The 17,459-nt window shown below is 43.9% G+C and overlaps 1 protein-coding gene across 1 annotated transcript; it reads left to right on the forward strand.

Annotated features, from left to right (window-relative positions):
* Positions 1-10,787: 10,787 nt before the first annotated feature.
* Positions 10,788-15,413, forward strand: rgcc (regulator of cell cycle). Its single transcript, XM_049024396.1, has 5 exons — positions 10,788-10,947; positions 11,415-11,591; positions 13,667-13,774; positions 13,871-13,933; positions 14,617-15,413. The coding sequence occupies exons 1-5, from the start codon at positions 10,911-10,913 to the stop codon at positions 14,622-14,624; spliced, it is 393 nt and encodes a 130-aa protein (XP_048880353.1). The 5' UTR covers positions 10,788-10,910; the 3' UTR covers positions 14,625-15,413.
* Positions 15,414-17,459: the final 2,046 nt, after the last annotated feature.

Genomic DNA, 17,459 nt, shown 5'->3' on the forward strand with positions numbered 1-17,459 from the left:
CCCCCATTGGGCACCACCCGGGCATGTGGGAAAGAAGGCAGAGAACATGGGCAATCAGAACATACACAGACCTATTAATGGACAACAGATAAGAATGGCATCTACAGCAGCACCAGCAGCGAAGTTACTGTGTGTTATGTGTTGAGTTGCGGACAAGCTAGAAGTAATAGGTCTTCCGTTGCGATTTAAGGACTAAGACCGATTTGGCACCATATAGTGGCTGGAATTACCTGTTTTTTTCAGACTAAGCAGCCAGGTGTGAACAACACTAAATAAGAGGTTCAACTAAGCGAAGACCTTCGCAGTCTGAAGGGGAGCATTCTGTGTGTAGAGCAGGGAGGCACAGACGAAGCCTTTGTTAAAAAGGTCCGTGTCTGGTCGGTACTTCTGCGATTCACACCCCCGACCTTTGGTGCTTCGTTGCAGACTCTGCAAAGTACGGGGTTCTTTCCGAACAGACAAAGTTGAGACAAGAAACAGGCGTAGAAAACAGGTCTGTAAAAATGATGGTCTGTTTTTTTTCTGGAAGCTCATTAGGCAGGTGTTCAAAAAAGCAGAAAAGCCACCATCTGAAAGTAACTTCCAGCAAACCTGAGAGCAGCTCAGGCCCTCGATCCCCATCCAGTCAGCACCAGGGTACTTGCATTTCATGTTTTCGAACATCCACTAACGTCGTTCGCATGTATCGCAATAGCGGAACCAGGAATTATAGCGTGGGTGGGCTGGCAGAAAATCAGGCGGGCCAGTCCCATAACAATTCACTTGGCGCCAAAATCACACTACAGACTCTGCTAGATATTTTTATTAGTCTTTAAATGGCCCGTGGTATTACTGAGACCAAATCAACAGAGAGAAAACTGTATTTGCCTCTCAACAGCACATTTCCTCCAATTGATCTAAGCACATACACACATGACCTGCCTGACAATCATTCTGTACTGTATCGCTCACCATAAACGCTGAATGGGTGGGCACAGGACCACTGGGACCCAGTTCTACCACTGTGGTGGACGTATTTTTCATTCTAGTTTTAGTAGAAATTTATTTGAGATTACCTAAACTTTATTTAAAGCCAGAAGGCAAAATGGGTCCGAACTTGTGGCTGTAAAATATGACGTTATTGATAATGTTTCTCAGTACAGCTGGTTATACTACACGGAAACTGTTTGCTGATAACATTTTAAAAGGTGTTAAATGTTTCTACTGACTGCAGTAAAAACTTGGCAGCACGGTAAGGGAAGGTTTTCCAGTCTTCCCTGGCACTGAAGTTTAACATCACTTGTGGCTCCTTGCCAGGCCAGGTCACGTCCAAACCCCAAACACGTGACTGTCATATTAGGAGCAAAGAGGGGCTGTGGCTTTCAGAATCCAGCTCAGGACCTTCTCCAGAGCTGCAGTTAACACAGTCAACCAGCTATAGCGCCCCCAACTGTTCGGCTCTTGAAGATGTTTGTATTCCCTTTCACCTAAAATGATGCTGCGTGGAAAAATCAGAAATGCATCATTTATTCTGCGTACTTCTCATATTCTGAAAATTTTGACGCCTGCTATTGAATTTTAAATAACAAAGACACACTGCATTTATTATGATTCCTGAAAGTATTTCATGCTGCTGAGTCAATTCATTCCTTTCTTTTGAAATGTTAAGTTGCTGCCCTACAGAAATAGCAAATAAAAATGTGAACGCAGGAAACCAAAAATAAATGTGCCAGGAATACAAACTGGAGAAGTGCTATGCACTTCAGTGTCCGTCTGGTGGCGTGCAATACTCAATCTATCACAGATTAATCTGGAAAACTGGAGTAATTTACACTTCCATGGTGATTATTTCAATACCATCGCTCTGGTAAACTGGAAAACGTACATCCGCTGTGGGTCACTGAGAATTGGCAGAGCTTAGTGCTTTACTCATATTTAAATTTGGTATATAAATTAGAGGTCTATGCTGAGGTTAATTGGAGTTTCCTAAGTGCCTGTAGGCGTGCATGTGTTAGGTGCCCTGTGATGGGTTGGCACCCCATCCTGGGTTGTTCCCTGCCCTGTGCCCCCTTAGCTTCTGGCATAGGCTCCTGAACCCCCCCCCCTCCCCTGCCAGTGACCCTGAATAGGATAAGTGGTTACAGAAAATGGATGGATGGATGGATATAAATTAAAGCAAGTACCCTCTATGAGTCTAAGTTATGCAGTGTTTTTCCCTGGTCTGGTTAATCAGTACTACTTGTTTATATATACACAAACACACACATACACATTTGTATTCATAATTTGTAGGGACATAACCCTAATCCCAAAAATGACAACCTTAACCACTACCCAGCCCTAACCTTAACCATCCATCCATCCATCCATCTATTTTTCAAACTGCTTATCCTACTAGGTTGTGGGGGGTCCGGAGCCTATCCTGGAAGCAATGGGCATGAGGCAGGGAACAACCCAGGATGGGGGGCCAGCCCATTGCAGGGCACAAATTAAAATTTTACATTAAACTGGACACGTGTCATTTTGAGCAAGTGTACACATTGATTTGAATGAGCCGCATTTCCAAATGGAATGTGGGCAATAGAAATATGTCTCTGATATTCATGCTTGACGGACTCACCCAATAAGGCGAGGTTAGCCATAGATGTGCCATTTAGTACCCTAACCAGTCTTTGTTATCGCTCTGACTGTAAATCATTCTGCTTAATTTAATTCCTAAAATTCCTCGATGAAAAAAGTAATCGCTGTTAAAACAACGGATAGCCCTGTTGCTTAGCCACATCATCATACACACTGCGGTACATATTAACCATATATTACATTTTTTTGTGAACATATTCTGCGTTTTGAGAAGAAGTGAACAATATAATTTAAGTTTTTTTTTGCAATATTTAAAGAGTTGAAAATTAACTATATAACCAAATAGAACTTATCTGCCAACAAAGTCTGTCAAATAAGGTGGTGGGTTTGCTGTTGATTGTGCAATGAGGTACAAAGCAGTCGAATAAATCAGAATTTTGAGGTAACCTTTTGGTGTCCCTCATGCTTCTTTAGCAGAAAGGTCACAGTTACTGTTGTGCAGTGGGAAAGCGACACATAAAAGTTCTCGGTCAAGATGGCCCAGGAACTCAGAACCAACAACTAATACTGTATTACTGATAGTATTAATCAGTTAAAATTATTCTTATCAATCAATGAATTATAAACACCCCAATACATTTAACAGTTTATTACATTTGCATCCCCTCATTCTATAACCCCCAGATCATCTTCTAAAGCAGTAGCATTTAATCTGTAATTATGGTCGTCTTGGGGATTAAACATTTCTCATGACTGTACCAAAGTATTTTCAAGTGCTTTCTGGCACCTGCCAAGCTGTCATTGTAAATAAGAAACTGTTCTTAATGCTTTGCTTGGTAAAATAAAGGTTAATTTTCCCTGGGATACGACGTGAATACTGAACAGCACATACAAATGTCATTTATTTATTTTCTGCCGGAAACACACCCCCTTTCCGATGTAGCAGTTGGAAAGAATTTTGTTGTACGAGATTCCGTGTCATCATTTCACCATAAGGACAGATCTAATTACCTGACTAGATGTATCTGCAGACGCTGCTCGACGTTTAAGAGGAATTTCCACAACAGTTTTAATACATAAGCATTCGTTGGATAGAAAAGCGAACGGGATTCTCCATGGTACCCACATTTATAAAAGTAAAACTTCATTTTAACAACGTAAAATGTTCAAGTATTGCCAATGCAACGCAGTTTTAAATTTAATTACTATTTACAGTACTGTATGTTAACATGCATATGTCTATATATAACTACAGGTGGAATGTTTTGTGTGCCCGTGTTGGTAAATATTGTAGTTTTCTGTTAATTTAATGAGTAATTGTATCGTGGTGTTAAACTGAGGTTCGAAGCAAATATATTTGCGTATGACTCCTGTTTCCGATTTTTAATCTCAGAATTCCGAGTTTTTATTGCAGAATTCTGACTTATTAAGTCGGAATTCTGACTTTTTTTATCTCAGAATTCTGACTTATTAAGTCGGAATTCTGACTTTTTTATCTCAGAATTCTGACTTATTCATCTCAGAATTCTGACTTATTAAGTCAGAATTCTGACTTATTCATCTCAGAATTCTGACTTATTAAGTCAGAATTCTGACTTATTCATCTCAGAATTCTGACTTACTAAGTTAGAATTCTGACTTAAATAAGTCAGAATTCTGAGATAAAAAAGTCAGAATTCCGACTTAATAAGTCAGAATTCTGAGATAAAAAAGTCAGAATTCCGACTTAATAAGTCAGAATTCTGAGATAAATAAGTAAGAATTCTGACTTAATAAGTCAGAATTCTGAGATAAATAACTCAGAATTCTACCTTAGTAAGTCAGAATTCTGAGATAAATAAGTCAGAATTCCGACTTAAAAGTCAGAATTCGGAGATGAATAAGTCAGAATTCAGACTTAATAAGTCAGAATTCTGAGATGAATAAGTCAGAATTCTGACTTAGTAAGTCAGAATTCTGAGATAAAAAAGTCAGAATTCCGACTTGATAAGTCAGAATTCCAACTTAATAAGTCAGAATTCTAGCTTAATAAGTCAGAATTCTAACTCAGTAAGTCAGAATTCAGAGATAAATAACTCAGAATTTCGACTTAATAAGTCAGAATTATAACTTAGTAAGTCAGAATTCTGAGATAAATAAGTCAGAATTCTGACTTAATAAGTCAGAATTCTGAGATAAATAACTCAGGGTAGGGGTAGGGTAGGGGCCCCGCAGGCGACCGAGGAGCTGCCGTCGGGGAGCCTGCAGGAGCCCAACGAGACGCCGGAGGAGGGAGTGAGGCAGGGGGACGAGGCTTCGGAGGGGGACACGCAGGCGACAGCCGACCAGGAGGACAAGGACCCGCAGGCGCCAACCGAGCCCTCGCACCGGCAAGCGAGGACGAGCCAGGGGGACGGGAGGGAGGGACCCCAGTCCTACGTCTGTGCCCCCTCCCCTTGCGGGACACAGACATACCGACCCCTGGTCGGGGTCGATGTCGCCGTGGTGAGGGTGAAGGAGTCACAAGTAAGGTCCCCGAGGGGTCCCATTCATCCCGCTGGAGCTGCTGCAGGCACGGGGAGCGCCTTGGGAACTGCAGCAGGCGGAGGAAGCTGCGCAGGCAGCCACACAGGCATCTGCGCAGGCTGTGCATGTGGCAGCGGCGGCTGTTCCGGAGCGGGATCAGCAGGCAGTGGTGGCTGCTCCAGCTCGAGGACCGAAGCTCTCTGGAGCTGGATCAGCAGCCTGAGGTCCTCTTCCAACCTCTCAAGAGCCCCCTGACTGGAGCCCCCTTGACCCCTTGTCAATCGCGCAACGAGTCCCTCCACCTCCTGGTTTCCAGGGGCTGTCGGACCCTCCAACACCCTCCAGAATAGTCCCTGGAGGGTGAAAAACTGGTTGGCCAGGGCAGCCGTCTTCCCTGGGAGAGGCGAGGGGAACGCCTCCGGGGTGGCTGCCGCTGGAAGCTGGGCAGGAACGTCCGGCGCAGGTGAGGTAGGCGTGGCCCTTGTTGGGATGCGGATCGGTACCATAAAATACCCTCAGATGGTCCACCTCGCAGCCGTAGCAGTTTTTCTGCTGATGCTTCCTGATGACTGAGGCTAAAAGTCCCACTATCATCGCTTTTATGCAGTTCAGCATCCCTAGGCACAAAGCGGGTGTGGAGAGAAGCGTGCAGATCATAGGCATCGGGACTTCTCCAGGGTCAGAGGCCGGTGATGGAGGAGGGGTCGGAGGGTGAAAGGCCTCATACTCCCCGCGTTCGTCGTCGGAGGATGAGATTGCGATCACTTCGTTCTGCTGCCATGATGTTGAGGATGGATGGTGATGATTTTGAGAGGGTTGTAACAACGTCCACTTTTTATACGCTGTCTGTCGTGGGTGACGTGTAGGGTGGAGGGGTGAGGGTGATCCAAATCACATATGGTATTTTCATTCCAGAACAGCTGCGATTAGAGCGCTGACATATATTCACCATTCTGTCCCCACAGGTCACCTGTCACGTCCTACTTGATAACGGTTGTCCGTTCTTCCCCATTGCTAGCATTCCGATCTTTTGCTCACCCCAGACATGGATATTACATTACAAGTTTTTTCAATGCTTACTCCCTCCGATTATCCTTGAACAGCGCATGGAAGAAATCCAGCATCCAAATCACAAGCGGTATTCTCAGCCCAAAACAGTCGCATTTAGTCAGCATTCTGTCCCCCAGCTCCCCGGTCGCGTCCCACTTTATAAAGGTCCTCCGATCTTTACCTTCATCAGGATTTTTAAACTGCATGGCTATATTGTAGGTGTTCCCCCGATTGTCAGGGTTGGTGGTTGCTTTCATCATCGGGATGATGATAGACTTCAAGTTTCCCCATTCATCTTCAGAGAAACTCACCATATGCGGGTCGTCTTTCGCGGGGTCTGCGCCGTCTACGGTGATCTGAAACATGTGCAGTTCCTCCTCATCGTAGTCAAAGAGCCAGATCAGTTTATCCCCGTTGGGCATCTCCCAGGTAGCCCTCAGGTATCCCGACGCTCGCATCGTAGGTACCCGTCTACGTGCCGTACGAATCTTCCTGGGAGCCCCCGGAGGCCGTACACCATCCTCCTCCTCCTGAATCTTTGACCGTGCCATAGAATCTTTCATTTCGGGCGTGCCGGACATGTCTGTATCTATATTCTCTGTATTACCTCTTACTGTTAGGCCTGCTGCTCGAAGCTTGTTATATTACCCACGGCCCTCTGGGGGCGTGGCACTCCCGACATGCATCTTTTGCGGTAGACAAACTTTTTTTTCTTAGGATTCTTTAATGTCGTGTCAAGTTTTAGGTGACCGGGGATGCCTAATTTTTTATCGTCACGGTGTTTATTTCGTTTGTAGTTTTGCGCAGACACCGACGGTAAGATCGACCCAGGGATGATCTACGATAGGAGAAAATAACAGGTGCATGGGGAAAACTACTGCCCCCCCCCAACTTAAAACAGAGAATAACTTGTTATATACTGTAAGACAAAATGTCAATTTGATGTGTGGCTTTTCTACTCTGTCTCTTAGCCATCAGACAGGTCCCCAAACGTGGGAGCGCTGCGGTGGGGGGGTCACACACTACCCCCTCCCCACCACTTTTCACAGACACACATCCGAACCGCTGCAGGAGGGACGTTCATTGGAGGAGGATAGCGTCGGACACACTTACATACGCTCTCTCACTTTCACAGGGTTTCTTTCATACTCGTACAACACTCGCTCCAACACAGAATGTCCGAGTCCTTTGCAGATGCAACCAGCTCACAGAGGACCAGCCTACAGAGGGCCAGCTCACAGAGACCCAGCCTACAGAGGGGCACAGCTGCGGAGGGCCAGCTCGCAGAGACCCTGACTCAGAGATCCAGTCTACAGAGGGGGGAGCCACAGAGACCCAGTCGCAGAGGGGGCCAGCCACAGAAGATCATAGTATCCGCAACATTTCCAGGCTCCGGACCGGAATCATTCACCTTCCGACACGGCAGACCCAGCGGCAGACCCTGGCAGCAGACCCCGGCTTACAGTCACACTCAATCATTTTTTTTGACCCTCATAACACAGGCTATAGCATTTCAGACAAAATCACACTCGTATCCATAAGCACACGATTGAATTAAATCCATCCATCCATCCATCCATTTTCCAAACCGCTTATCCTACTGGGTCGCGGGAGGTCCTGAGCCTATCCCGGAAGCAATGGGCACGAGGCTGGGAACAACCCAGGATGGGGGGCCAGCCCATCGCAGGGCACACTCACACACCATGCACTCTCACATGCATTCCTACGGGCAATTTAGCAAGTCCAATTAGCCTCAGCATGTTTTTGGACTGTGGGGGGAAACCGGAGTACCCGGAGGAAACCCCACGACGACATGGGGAGAACATGCAAACTCCACACACATGTGACCCAGGCGGAGATTCGAACCCGGGTCCCAGAGGTGTGAGGCAACAGTGCTAACCACTCCACCACCATGCCGCCCCTTGAATTAAATCAAATTGAATAAATTAAATAATCATAACTAATTTCATATACACCCACACATCTGGAAAAATTATTAACAACCATGAACAATATTTGTGACGTCACATGGACCTTGCCTGGGCCCCGCCTGTGCCCCGTCTGGCCCCGCCCCCTTTTGACCTTTTGACCCCAATCCTTTGATCTTCGTGACCTTTGACCCAACCTGTCTAAGGGGCTGCAATCCCGCAGTGAGAGCCACTTTGAAAAAGAAAATAATCTGGAGTTAAAGATGTTGACTACAGGTGGGGAGGGGTGGCACTGAACCTTGTAAGATGGTCATTTAAAGCCCAATCCCTAGTGGACTCCCTTCGTCTGTCGCCAGCATTATTATCCCAGCTCCCTTAGCACCTCTGTCTCTGATGGGCCACTCCCTCAACCCCTAAAAGCTGCTTCAGCTGGTCACAAAACAGTTGATATGTTTGCACAATCCCACCGTGAGCTGCTGCCTATTCCCTGCATGTCACGGCAGACCAGATATTTCAGCCCTGACGTGAACTCACTCATAGAGGTGATCTCATCTCGTGTTATGTTTTCCCGGACAGCCGTGATCCTGCTCGCCCCGCCCCGGATGTGAATGTGTGGTGCCGAGTCATAATCGGCCCCTCCTCGTCGGAATAACTCATAAACGAACATACAAGCAGGGTGAGTGTGAAACCGGATTATTCTGAAGTCGTGCTCTTCCCCCAGTGAAGCTTGTATCACAGGTCATTTATATGCAGGTAGCCAAGGAAAATGTTTCCAGCTATTTATCTTTAAAAAGTTACTCATACCTTGTTGGACGGCTACATGAACATCGCTTCATATCCCAAACCTCAGGGGCACCTCAGCCGTTATATGTATATGTTAAATTGATTAATCTACTCCCCACAGGCGACATTGGCCTAGCGTGCAATTTGATTAGGGGGCACAAAAGAGCAAGTGAAAAGACCAGAGGAAAATCCTGTGATTGTGTTCTGTGACGGTACATTATTATTCACACCGGTTGTAATATTTTAGTGCTGTTCCAGTGAAACAGAAGCTCGCTAGCTGGCTAGTTAACAGCAGAGTCCGGTCTAGGGCAACCAGGGGCGACCTGCCGCTGAACAGGGGGGATTCTAGGATTTGGCCATTATTGGGGCCCAACCTCTTGAAGGAAGATGGGACCCCGCAGCCCCCCACCCCACTGACTAAATGGTTTTAGAAAAGCTATTTTTCAAGGGGGTGACACAAAAAATATGGGGGCTATAGTCCCCCATTAATAGAGTCTATAACAGCCTATGTCACAGTGGCTGCATCTCAAACTCCTAACCCCCCCCCCACTCCCCATGGACTCATTTAATGAAAGCAGTTAAAAGTAGGTGCATTTATAGACCACGTTGTTGTCAAACGGACAGCATGATGAAGAAGGCAGATGAGGACTCAAAATAAACATATTGCTTTGTATAGGGCCTGTGAACTGCGACGAAATCACAGTCCCTGCACTAGAAGCGCTTCATTTCACACCTTCCAAGGAGCCTTAGGTGCCATTATTTAACACGCAGCCCCCCGAAAGTCAACAGAACAGTGCAGCTGCAAACACATGTCTTGTTTTTCCATCTGCCTGGGTGATTAGAAGAAGCACCTAAGGTGTGAACGTTTCCAGAGGTGTGAAGGTGGATTCGTGGAGGGAGCTTAAGGTTCTGTCCTTGGGAATATGGAATTTAGAAACTTCACGCCATACATTCAGGAGCTCACTAAACAGTTACAAAAAGCCACTTCTTCATACTCCACTTTTTGGCCCATTTTGAGCTTTGAAGTTCATCCCTGTGACTTGATTAATCTGTATGTCCATTCATATTGAGTACCCATCTTGGTATCTTAGAGCTTAATAAAATATATACTTATTTAGGATTCATTGTTAAATGAATTTTGAATCATGATTAGATGGGATTAGATTCATGATTAAACGTAATCATGAATGTTATTTTGTCCCTGTGAAGTGGCTGATGTGCACGGAATTCAGGGCAAGAAATAAGGCTTCAATTGTCATCATGAGTCAGCAGATGGCGCTAAAACCTACTTAAACTTATTTAACAGCCATAACTCGTGATGCTTTGACCATTTTCAGTGTTTAATTGTCGTGGACAAGAACTGGGAAGAAATTGAGATATTAAGTTAATGTGTAAAGGTATATAACCATCAATGTTATTTTTGCTGATGAGGGTGTCATTCAGGCAACGTCATATTTTTTAGAATTATATAATAACATTAATACAAGTATTAATGTGGATCAGACAAATGCGTGATTAATCAAAATCGATCCCTGGTAAATGATGCAGATCGAGATATATTGAAGACACTACCAATATTAACTTTGAAGTGCACGCAATCGGCAAAATGGGGAAGAAATATTACTGGGAATCGATGATGAACAGATAATCAGGCAACCTTTAGTAAAGTTATATAAATCAGAAAAGTTCGCCATAAAGCCCTTGATGTTGACCCCGTTATAATTCAGCGCCTTTCCTCTGTTTGACAGCATCCGTTGATGGGCTCTGTCGATTAAATTAGATCACAGCCGAACTCGTGTCTAAAAATACTGAAGTACAGCAAGTTTGTCGCATGGGCTTCTCCGGTATATCACAGGCTGTTTACAAACACACTTTTGATAAATGGCAATGAGTAAGTGAGGTTGGGCAAGCCGGAAGGCGTGCATTAGGGAGCTGGCGTTCGCAGCACCGACGTGAGTCACCGCCTCTGCCGGGCTTAGACACTATTTAAAGGGGGTCAAGATGAGCCACTCGCTCAGGAGTTACGGAGGCATTTAGAGGATCATCTCAAGTACCAATTGGATACTGTATACTTCTTAAGGATCCATGATGAAGTCTCCTAAAATTAAATCTAAAAAAAAATGTAAGTAAAGATCCCTCCTTAATGCATGCATTGTTTACTCTAAATCTATGTAGACAATGCAGTCAAACATGGGAACGATATGTGCAGAGCATTTTCAGGTCGTACATTCTTCAGTTGGTTAAAAGTTTAGATTCAGACTTGTGCCACGAATATACAAGGTACTATGGAGAATGAAGTGATATGTATTTTTTTAGGTTGCAGACTATCTAAACTAATTTTGTCGCAGAGTCATAGTCTACGTGACGAGCTGAGGATGTATGTAGGTTATTTCTCACAGAGGTAGACCGCTCATTGATGAGATTCTGTGCAATGATAATAATAATCACTATTAATAATTGTTAATAAGTACCCAAATATTACCAAACGTTTTCCCTAGATTTTTAATATATTAGATTTTAGATTGACATATATTTAGTAGAAGTGCAACTTACTATAAGAAAAGAAACAGCCCTTTTTGCGTGTTGCAGCGCACTTCCTTGAAGAAGACGACGATCTCAATGCCGTCTTGTGTGAATTTGACGCGGTCATCGAAGACTTTTCATCCCCCGTAGAAAAGAGACATTTCAGATACGACGAGCATCTGCGATCCATGAAAAGGAGAAGCAGCGCCAGTGTCAGCGACAGTGGCATTAGCGACTCGGAGAGTAAGTGCCAGTAGGATCCCATGCATTGTCCGGATACTCGGGATTAAACTGTATTAGATAACTCCGAACGGGGGTCTTCTAATATACGTTATCAGATCTGGGTTAATGGAGCAGTAATTATTTTACTGCTTTATCATTAATGTAACATTTTAGGTCATTTTGTTATCTAGTGTGGTTGACTGCGCTCACACGTGTGATCACTAAAAAATAGCAATGATTTCAGCAGTGTGATTCTAAAAGTGGAAAGTGAGAACTAAGATTAGTCGCAATTACTTGTCAGTATTATCTGTTATTATATTTTTATGTCTGTATATACACAGTTAAACAGTCTCCGTGCCTCTTAAATATGATGAGTGATTTCCATTCCTCATGCTTGTAATCTTATCCTGTTCCATTGCTGAGGAAGTATTTAACAAAGGCCCCGCAGTGTCGGGAACTCGGGCTATCCGCGCGATTCCTGTCCGGCAGTGTCAAATCCCCTCGCCTCTAGCCTTTAACACAGCCTTCAGATTGTTCCATTTCCCTTTGAACATATATAGGCGCTGCAGGTAGTGATAGCCCTGTATTTATAAAATGTTAAATAAGCAGAAAGGCATGCTTTAAGCATATGGAAAGTCTTGCATTAGAGGTAAAGTCTTAATGATAGGAATTTTCTAGCTAAAGATGCCACCTTTCCCCTTTGTGAAAAGTGGTAATCAGAGACTTGTCAATTTGAACTAAACTTTTTTTTTTTTTTAATCCTTATCGTCAGGCTGACAGGGGGAATACAAGGGGGCGTAAATATAACTTCGTGGGTATAGATGCGCACTGTGGTAACTATAGGCTTAGTGAATCCTTGGATCTTTACATCCTTAGTGCGTTATTTTGGGTCCACGTGACAATGGTGTGAAGCATGCAGATGGGGTGAGACTGCTGGACTGACGAGTGAGAGAAGCCAAAGCTCCAAGGCATGGGGGAGGGATGGGGAGCAGAGGTCCGATCGAAGGGAGCACATCTCCCCGACGTCACCGATCACTGCAGGAGGCAGCGATCGTGACTTTGAATCCACAGGATTTAATGCTGTGGTACATAAGGTGAAGGACACGGTTTTTGACAGCATAAAAAAATCATCTATTTATCTGAACTGTCCCGGGTCACGGAGGTATGAAATACCTATAACAATATATTTTCACATGTAGGCTTATTGGCAATGTATATTATTTAATATGTAGACAAAAATAGTTCACTTGCCGATGCAAATGACTATTCTTAAATTGCATGCCCTCGAAACTGGTAAATTGGGTTTGCATCCCATATTTGCTTACGTTTGTTAATTTTTAACAGAAGTGAAGCCGAGTAAATCATGGATGAACTACTTGTAAATGATTATGTCTCAGTTTTATAGACACAGAACAAAAGTGTCTCTCTTTTTGCTCCTGTTCAACACAAGCAATACGTTGTGTGTGGCTGTCAAATGAATCAAAGTGTGTTTATTATGTTACATGAGCTATTAGAGTAAAAACGTGGGAATGTGCGTGAGCGGAGTATATTTTATCCCGACATCTGCTTCAGATTTACTAATGCTACGAAAGCCAAGCGGTGTTATCTCACAAAGAAACGGTCTGCGAAGATGCATGGGAAAAGGACGGCAGCAACAAGCGTATTGCGGATGTTTTTTCGCTTCGGGTAGCAGCGCCAAATGCTGCAGTTCCCAAACCTCCTGTAATTATATGTTTGATTTTCTTAAAATGTCCAGTGGAGGAAAAAAAAAACAATGTCAGCTATGTGGGGAGCGATATTTTTAAAAGAACCGGAACACAACTATGCAAGACTTAAAATGTATCTTTATTCAAAAGGAGGTCTGTAAATGCCTCAGAGAAAAATACACATAATTTAAAATCATATGATAATAATAGTTCAGCTAACACAGTGAATGAGACACACTCCACTTCAGCACAGTACAAAAAAACCCAACACCAGGTTTATTGTTTATAAATGATGTACTTTTCCGTTGCTTTTGGGGCCCATAAGCATTAGTGGTTTCTGCCATACCAGCCTGAAACATCAAAACGACCAGCATACTTTTTCTTCAACAGGTGCTGAATCCCTCAACAGGAACAGCTTCAGCTTCAGTGATGAGAAGCTGAACTCACCATCCATGTTCTCCCCCACGTCTGCCTGCCCCCCCATCAGAACGCATAAAGGTGCGTTTCAGGAAGCAGAACCAACGGAATTGTGCTTCACTGATCCTGAGTACAGTTATGCAGTGGTTAATGGCATCTTTTTTTTTTTGCTTGTAGCTAAGCTTGGAGATACTAAAGAATTAGAAGACTTTATTGCCGACCTTGACAAAACATTAGCAAGTAAGTGTCCATTCGGTTACAAGATGAAAATCATATAATATTGGTTGTTTGTTGACTGCTGGTTTCATAATTTGTACTCTATACATCAGCCAGGATGTTGGGGCTTAATATGTGTCAGGATACCCTGACTGGTTTATAGGTTCCCCTTTAAAGGGGCCCTTGCCTATTAAAATTATATGTAAAATTGGGCTGGGGGCAGAATTTTCTAGCTACACCCCTGGTTAGGACTGTAGCTAAGAAATGCATTTGCTTAATGGAATCTGAAGATCCAACTTTGTAAATTAGGTAATGGCTTTTATTAAGAGAGATCACCATGGATCCCCTGGCCTGACCAGTACAATACACTCAGAAGGTGAATTTCCCTGTATTGTGTTTTCTCAGTTCCAGTTCCTGTGATTCAACAGATAGAGCATTGTGCTAACAACACATAGGTCATGAGTTCAAATCGCAGGGAAAAACACGTAAATTGTAACCCTTCCCTCTACAGTGAGGTACTTTTGGATGAAGGAAGTTGTATCTCCCACTTGATGAACGTTCCCCAGTATATCTGACATTGCATAATGAAGTGCTTGTTTATCTGGACGTGCTGGATGGCAAATTGCTCTGGACACCCATCTAAGTATAGCACTGACATCTGAGGCTCCTGCTGAGTGTGGAATCTCTTCTTGTGCGTCTTCCTGTAGGTATGTAGTCCGGAACCGAGAGGGATCGGAGACCACCGAGGAACGCGCATGATACAGGCCCGCCGGGTCTCGCCCCCTTAATCTTGGCGCCCTTTGACGCCAGTGGGGGGGCACTTACTGTGACAAAGTGGCAGTGAAACTTAACACTTCAGAGTGACATGTCATTAGTCCCAACGTCACACGCGTCACCACCGGTGCGAGTCCCCGTGTTTTTCTCAAGTGCGGTGAAAATATTTAAAAGGCTTTTATAGAAATTTATTTGCAATTTTAAAGAGCAAGATATTGTACATTTATTGGTACTACTTTTTTTGTGAAATATATTTTTATATTTTGTGTAAATATAGATTCAGACTGTATTGCATTGGTATAGAAAGCTAGTCTTTTGTTTTCATTTAATTTCATGTACTTCTAATAACTGTGAACTATTGTCTTCATTAGTTAGTAAAACTACCATGTAATAATCACATATTTTTATAAAACAATCTCCATGGCAAATGGAAAATTGTAATACTAAATTATTCCTGCCTCCTATATTTAAGTTGGCATTTTTACATGCCACAAATACTGTTTTTGCCTTACTTTTTAGGAATTCATAAATCTTCAAATGCGTGCATTGTGGACGTACATTTTGAAATTTGCCCTGTCAGTACAGGATACGTGCAAATCAATGGCAGAAATGAGATTATCAATTATGTGAGATAATGTTTTTTTTTATTATTGTATTTATGAAGATCCATGAAAACCAGACTGACATCTCTAACTATCTGTGTTGTGTTAATAAAATTATTGGAAATGTATTGCTTAGTGACTTCCGCCACTTATCTGGTACAGGGTCATTTCAGGGGGTCTGGAGGTCCAAGAAGAGTCAGAGTACTGTACAAGGCAGGGATACATTCACTCACACATACGTTCAGACATACAGTCACATACTATGGGCTATTCAGAGACAGCAAGTCGCCTAACTAGATGTTTTTGGCCTGCTGGGTGGGACTGAAGACCCAGGGGAAGCATCCCACAGAGAACATAAACACTCCACACACAGACCGGAGAAGCATTCGAACCCACAACCCTGTCCCCCTATTTTTTCTAAATGCTTTATCTTGGTTTATCTTAATATGAATAAACGGCTTAGTTATTACAGATGCCCAACACCGACCCTGGAGAAAAATGCATTTATCAATTATTCTTGCAAAATATCATTTCCAGGTATCTATTTAGTTCTTGTCCAGAGCGCAGATGGTAATTAAAGAAAAATGCAACGTTAATGTTTCTTTTCAGTTAAAGATACATAGCACATAAAGTAAAGCATGATATATGTAGTATTATAAACATGGAGATTTAAGTGCTGCTCTCAGTTCCTAGCGTAATGAACGGCAGAGCTGACAAGCTCTCTGTGCAGAAAGAGCAGTTGTTGTGCAGCTCATCTGAACATTCACCGAATGCCATCCCAGCATCAGCCGTGGGGTCCCCAGACAACTTAGGGTCGCTTATCCAAATGGGGGCGTGACCCCGAGACTTGATGGGTGTGACCTCGAGCAGGTGGAAGAGGAAAGGCTCTGTATGCAGATATCGGGGACGCCTGGATCAGACCGGGGTCTTGTCCTATATCTTGAGAAATGTGCACAGATGTCAAGGCGCATTGCAGACGAGGGAGCTGCTGAAACTGCTGCCCCTAGAGGCACAAGATTGATACAGCATTAGATATCCCACCGTAGGCATATTGATTTCAGGGAGGGGGATAGGGGGTGCTGGCCAGGCTTTGGGGTTATTATGGTAATACTGCAGTATTTTCATCCAAAAATACCCCAACTCTCTCCCCCCCCAACTCCTTTTGAAAGACCACAATAGTGTTGCTTTTTAAAATATTATGAAAATACCATCAAAAAACATGGGGGGGGAGACTTGGTCACAGAGGGCTGGGTTGTGGCAGCCAAACTTCTCGCTGGCTAATCTTAGCAGGACTTTAGTGAAATGACAGATTTTCAGCACACTGCACATCCAACATGGGTGTCGATATGTGGGAGAGGAGGGATGCGTGTGAAAATGTGACTCAGTGAGCTAAGCCTCTGTGCTTGTGAGCTGAAGGTCGCTGGTTTGAGCCTGACCCCGGCAGAATAGCATTGTGTCCATGAGCCCTTAGGCAGGACCCTTAACCCCCAGCTCCAGGGGAGCCGCTGCAGGTCACTGTCAAGCTTATTCTTACCTACATATGTGTCTGTGCGTGATGTAGTTGGCAAAAAGAGAATTTCCCTGCAAGTATGAGGAAATATCATCATTGCTATTTATTATTAAAAGTGAGAAGCATTCATTCTGAACTGGGTTCTGCAGTCATTCATTCTCGGCATACAAATGTGTCACAATATAAATCATTAATTAATCACTAATAATACCACAACATAATGGATATACAGTATGTTCTAGCAGCAAGATGAGTGGGCCAAAAGTACATTATGAATGATATTTACTGTACCGTTTTTATCAGTCTAGAGCTGAAGCTACTTTCCTTATCCACGTTGGTCAGCCTGGCCACACCGCCAACGGCCCTTATCTACACCACAGCCAACGCTATGACATGTGATGAAACAGAAGATCTCATTCACAGTGACGTCCTAGGCCTTTGCGCCACTGGGAACATTAACGGCACTGTGTTTGGCCAGAGACTCAGATCGCGGTGGGCCCAAGGGGAATCGATCCCACGATGTGTGAAAAGGTGAGGGAGCCAGGTAGCTGACAAAGAATGACAGTACAGGCCGGAGGGAGGGAGGAAAATCAGGACTACAGGATGCACAAGACTGGAAAAGTTATATTCCGGTGCCACGTGCTACACCACAGCAATGGGCGAC

The sequence above is a fragment of the Brienomyrus brachyistius genome, chromosome 1, assembly GCF_023856365.1.
Source record: "Brienomyrus brachyistius isolate T26 chromosome 1, BBRACH_0.4, whole genome shotgun sequence".
Lineage (NCBI taxonomy): Eukaryota > Metazoa > Chordata > Actinopteri > Osteoglossiformes > Mormyridae > Brienomyrus > Brienomyrus brachyistius.

What these genes read in the sequence shown, in the direction of transcription:
- rgcc (XM_049024396.1), top strand. Translation starts at nt 10,911, where the DNA reads ATGATGAAGTCTCCTAAAATTAAATCTAAAAAAAAAT. An exon ending in TGGCATTAGCGACTCGGAGA is followed by an intron (nt 11,592 to 13,666) that starts GTAAGTGCCAGT and finishes TTTCTTCAACAG; the next exon opens with GTGCTGAATCCCTCAACAGG. An exon ending in CCCCATCAGAACGCATAAAG is followed by an intron (nt 13,775 to 13,870) that starts GTGCGTTTCAGG and finishes TTTTGCTTGTAG; the next exon opens with CTAAGCTTGGAGATACTAAA.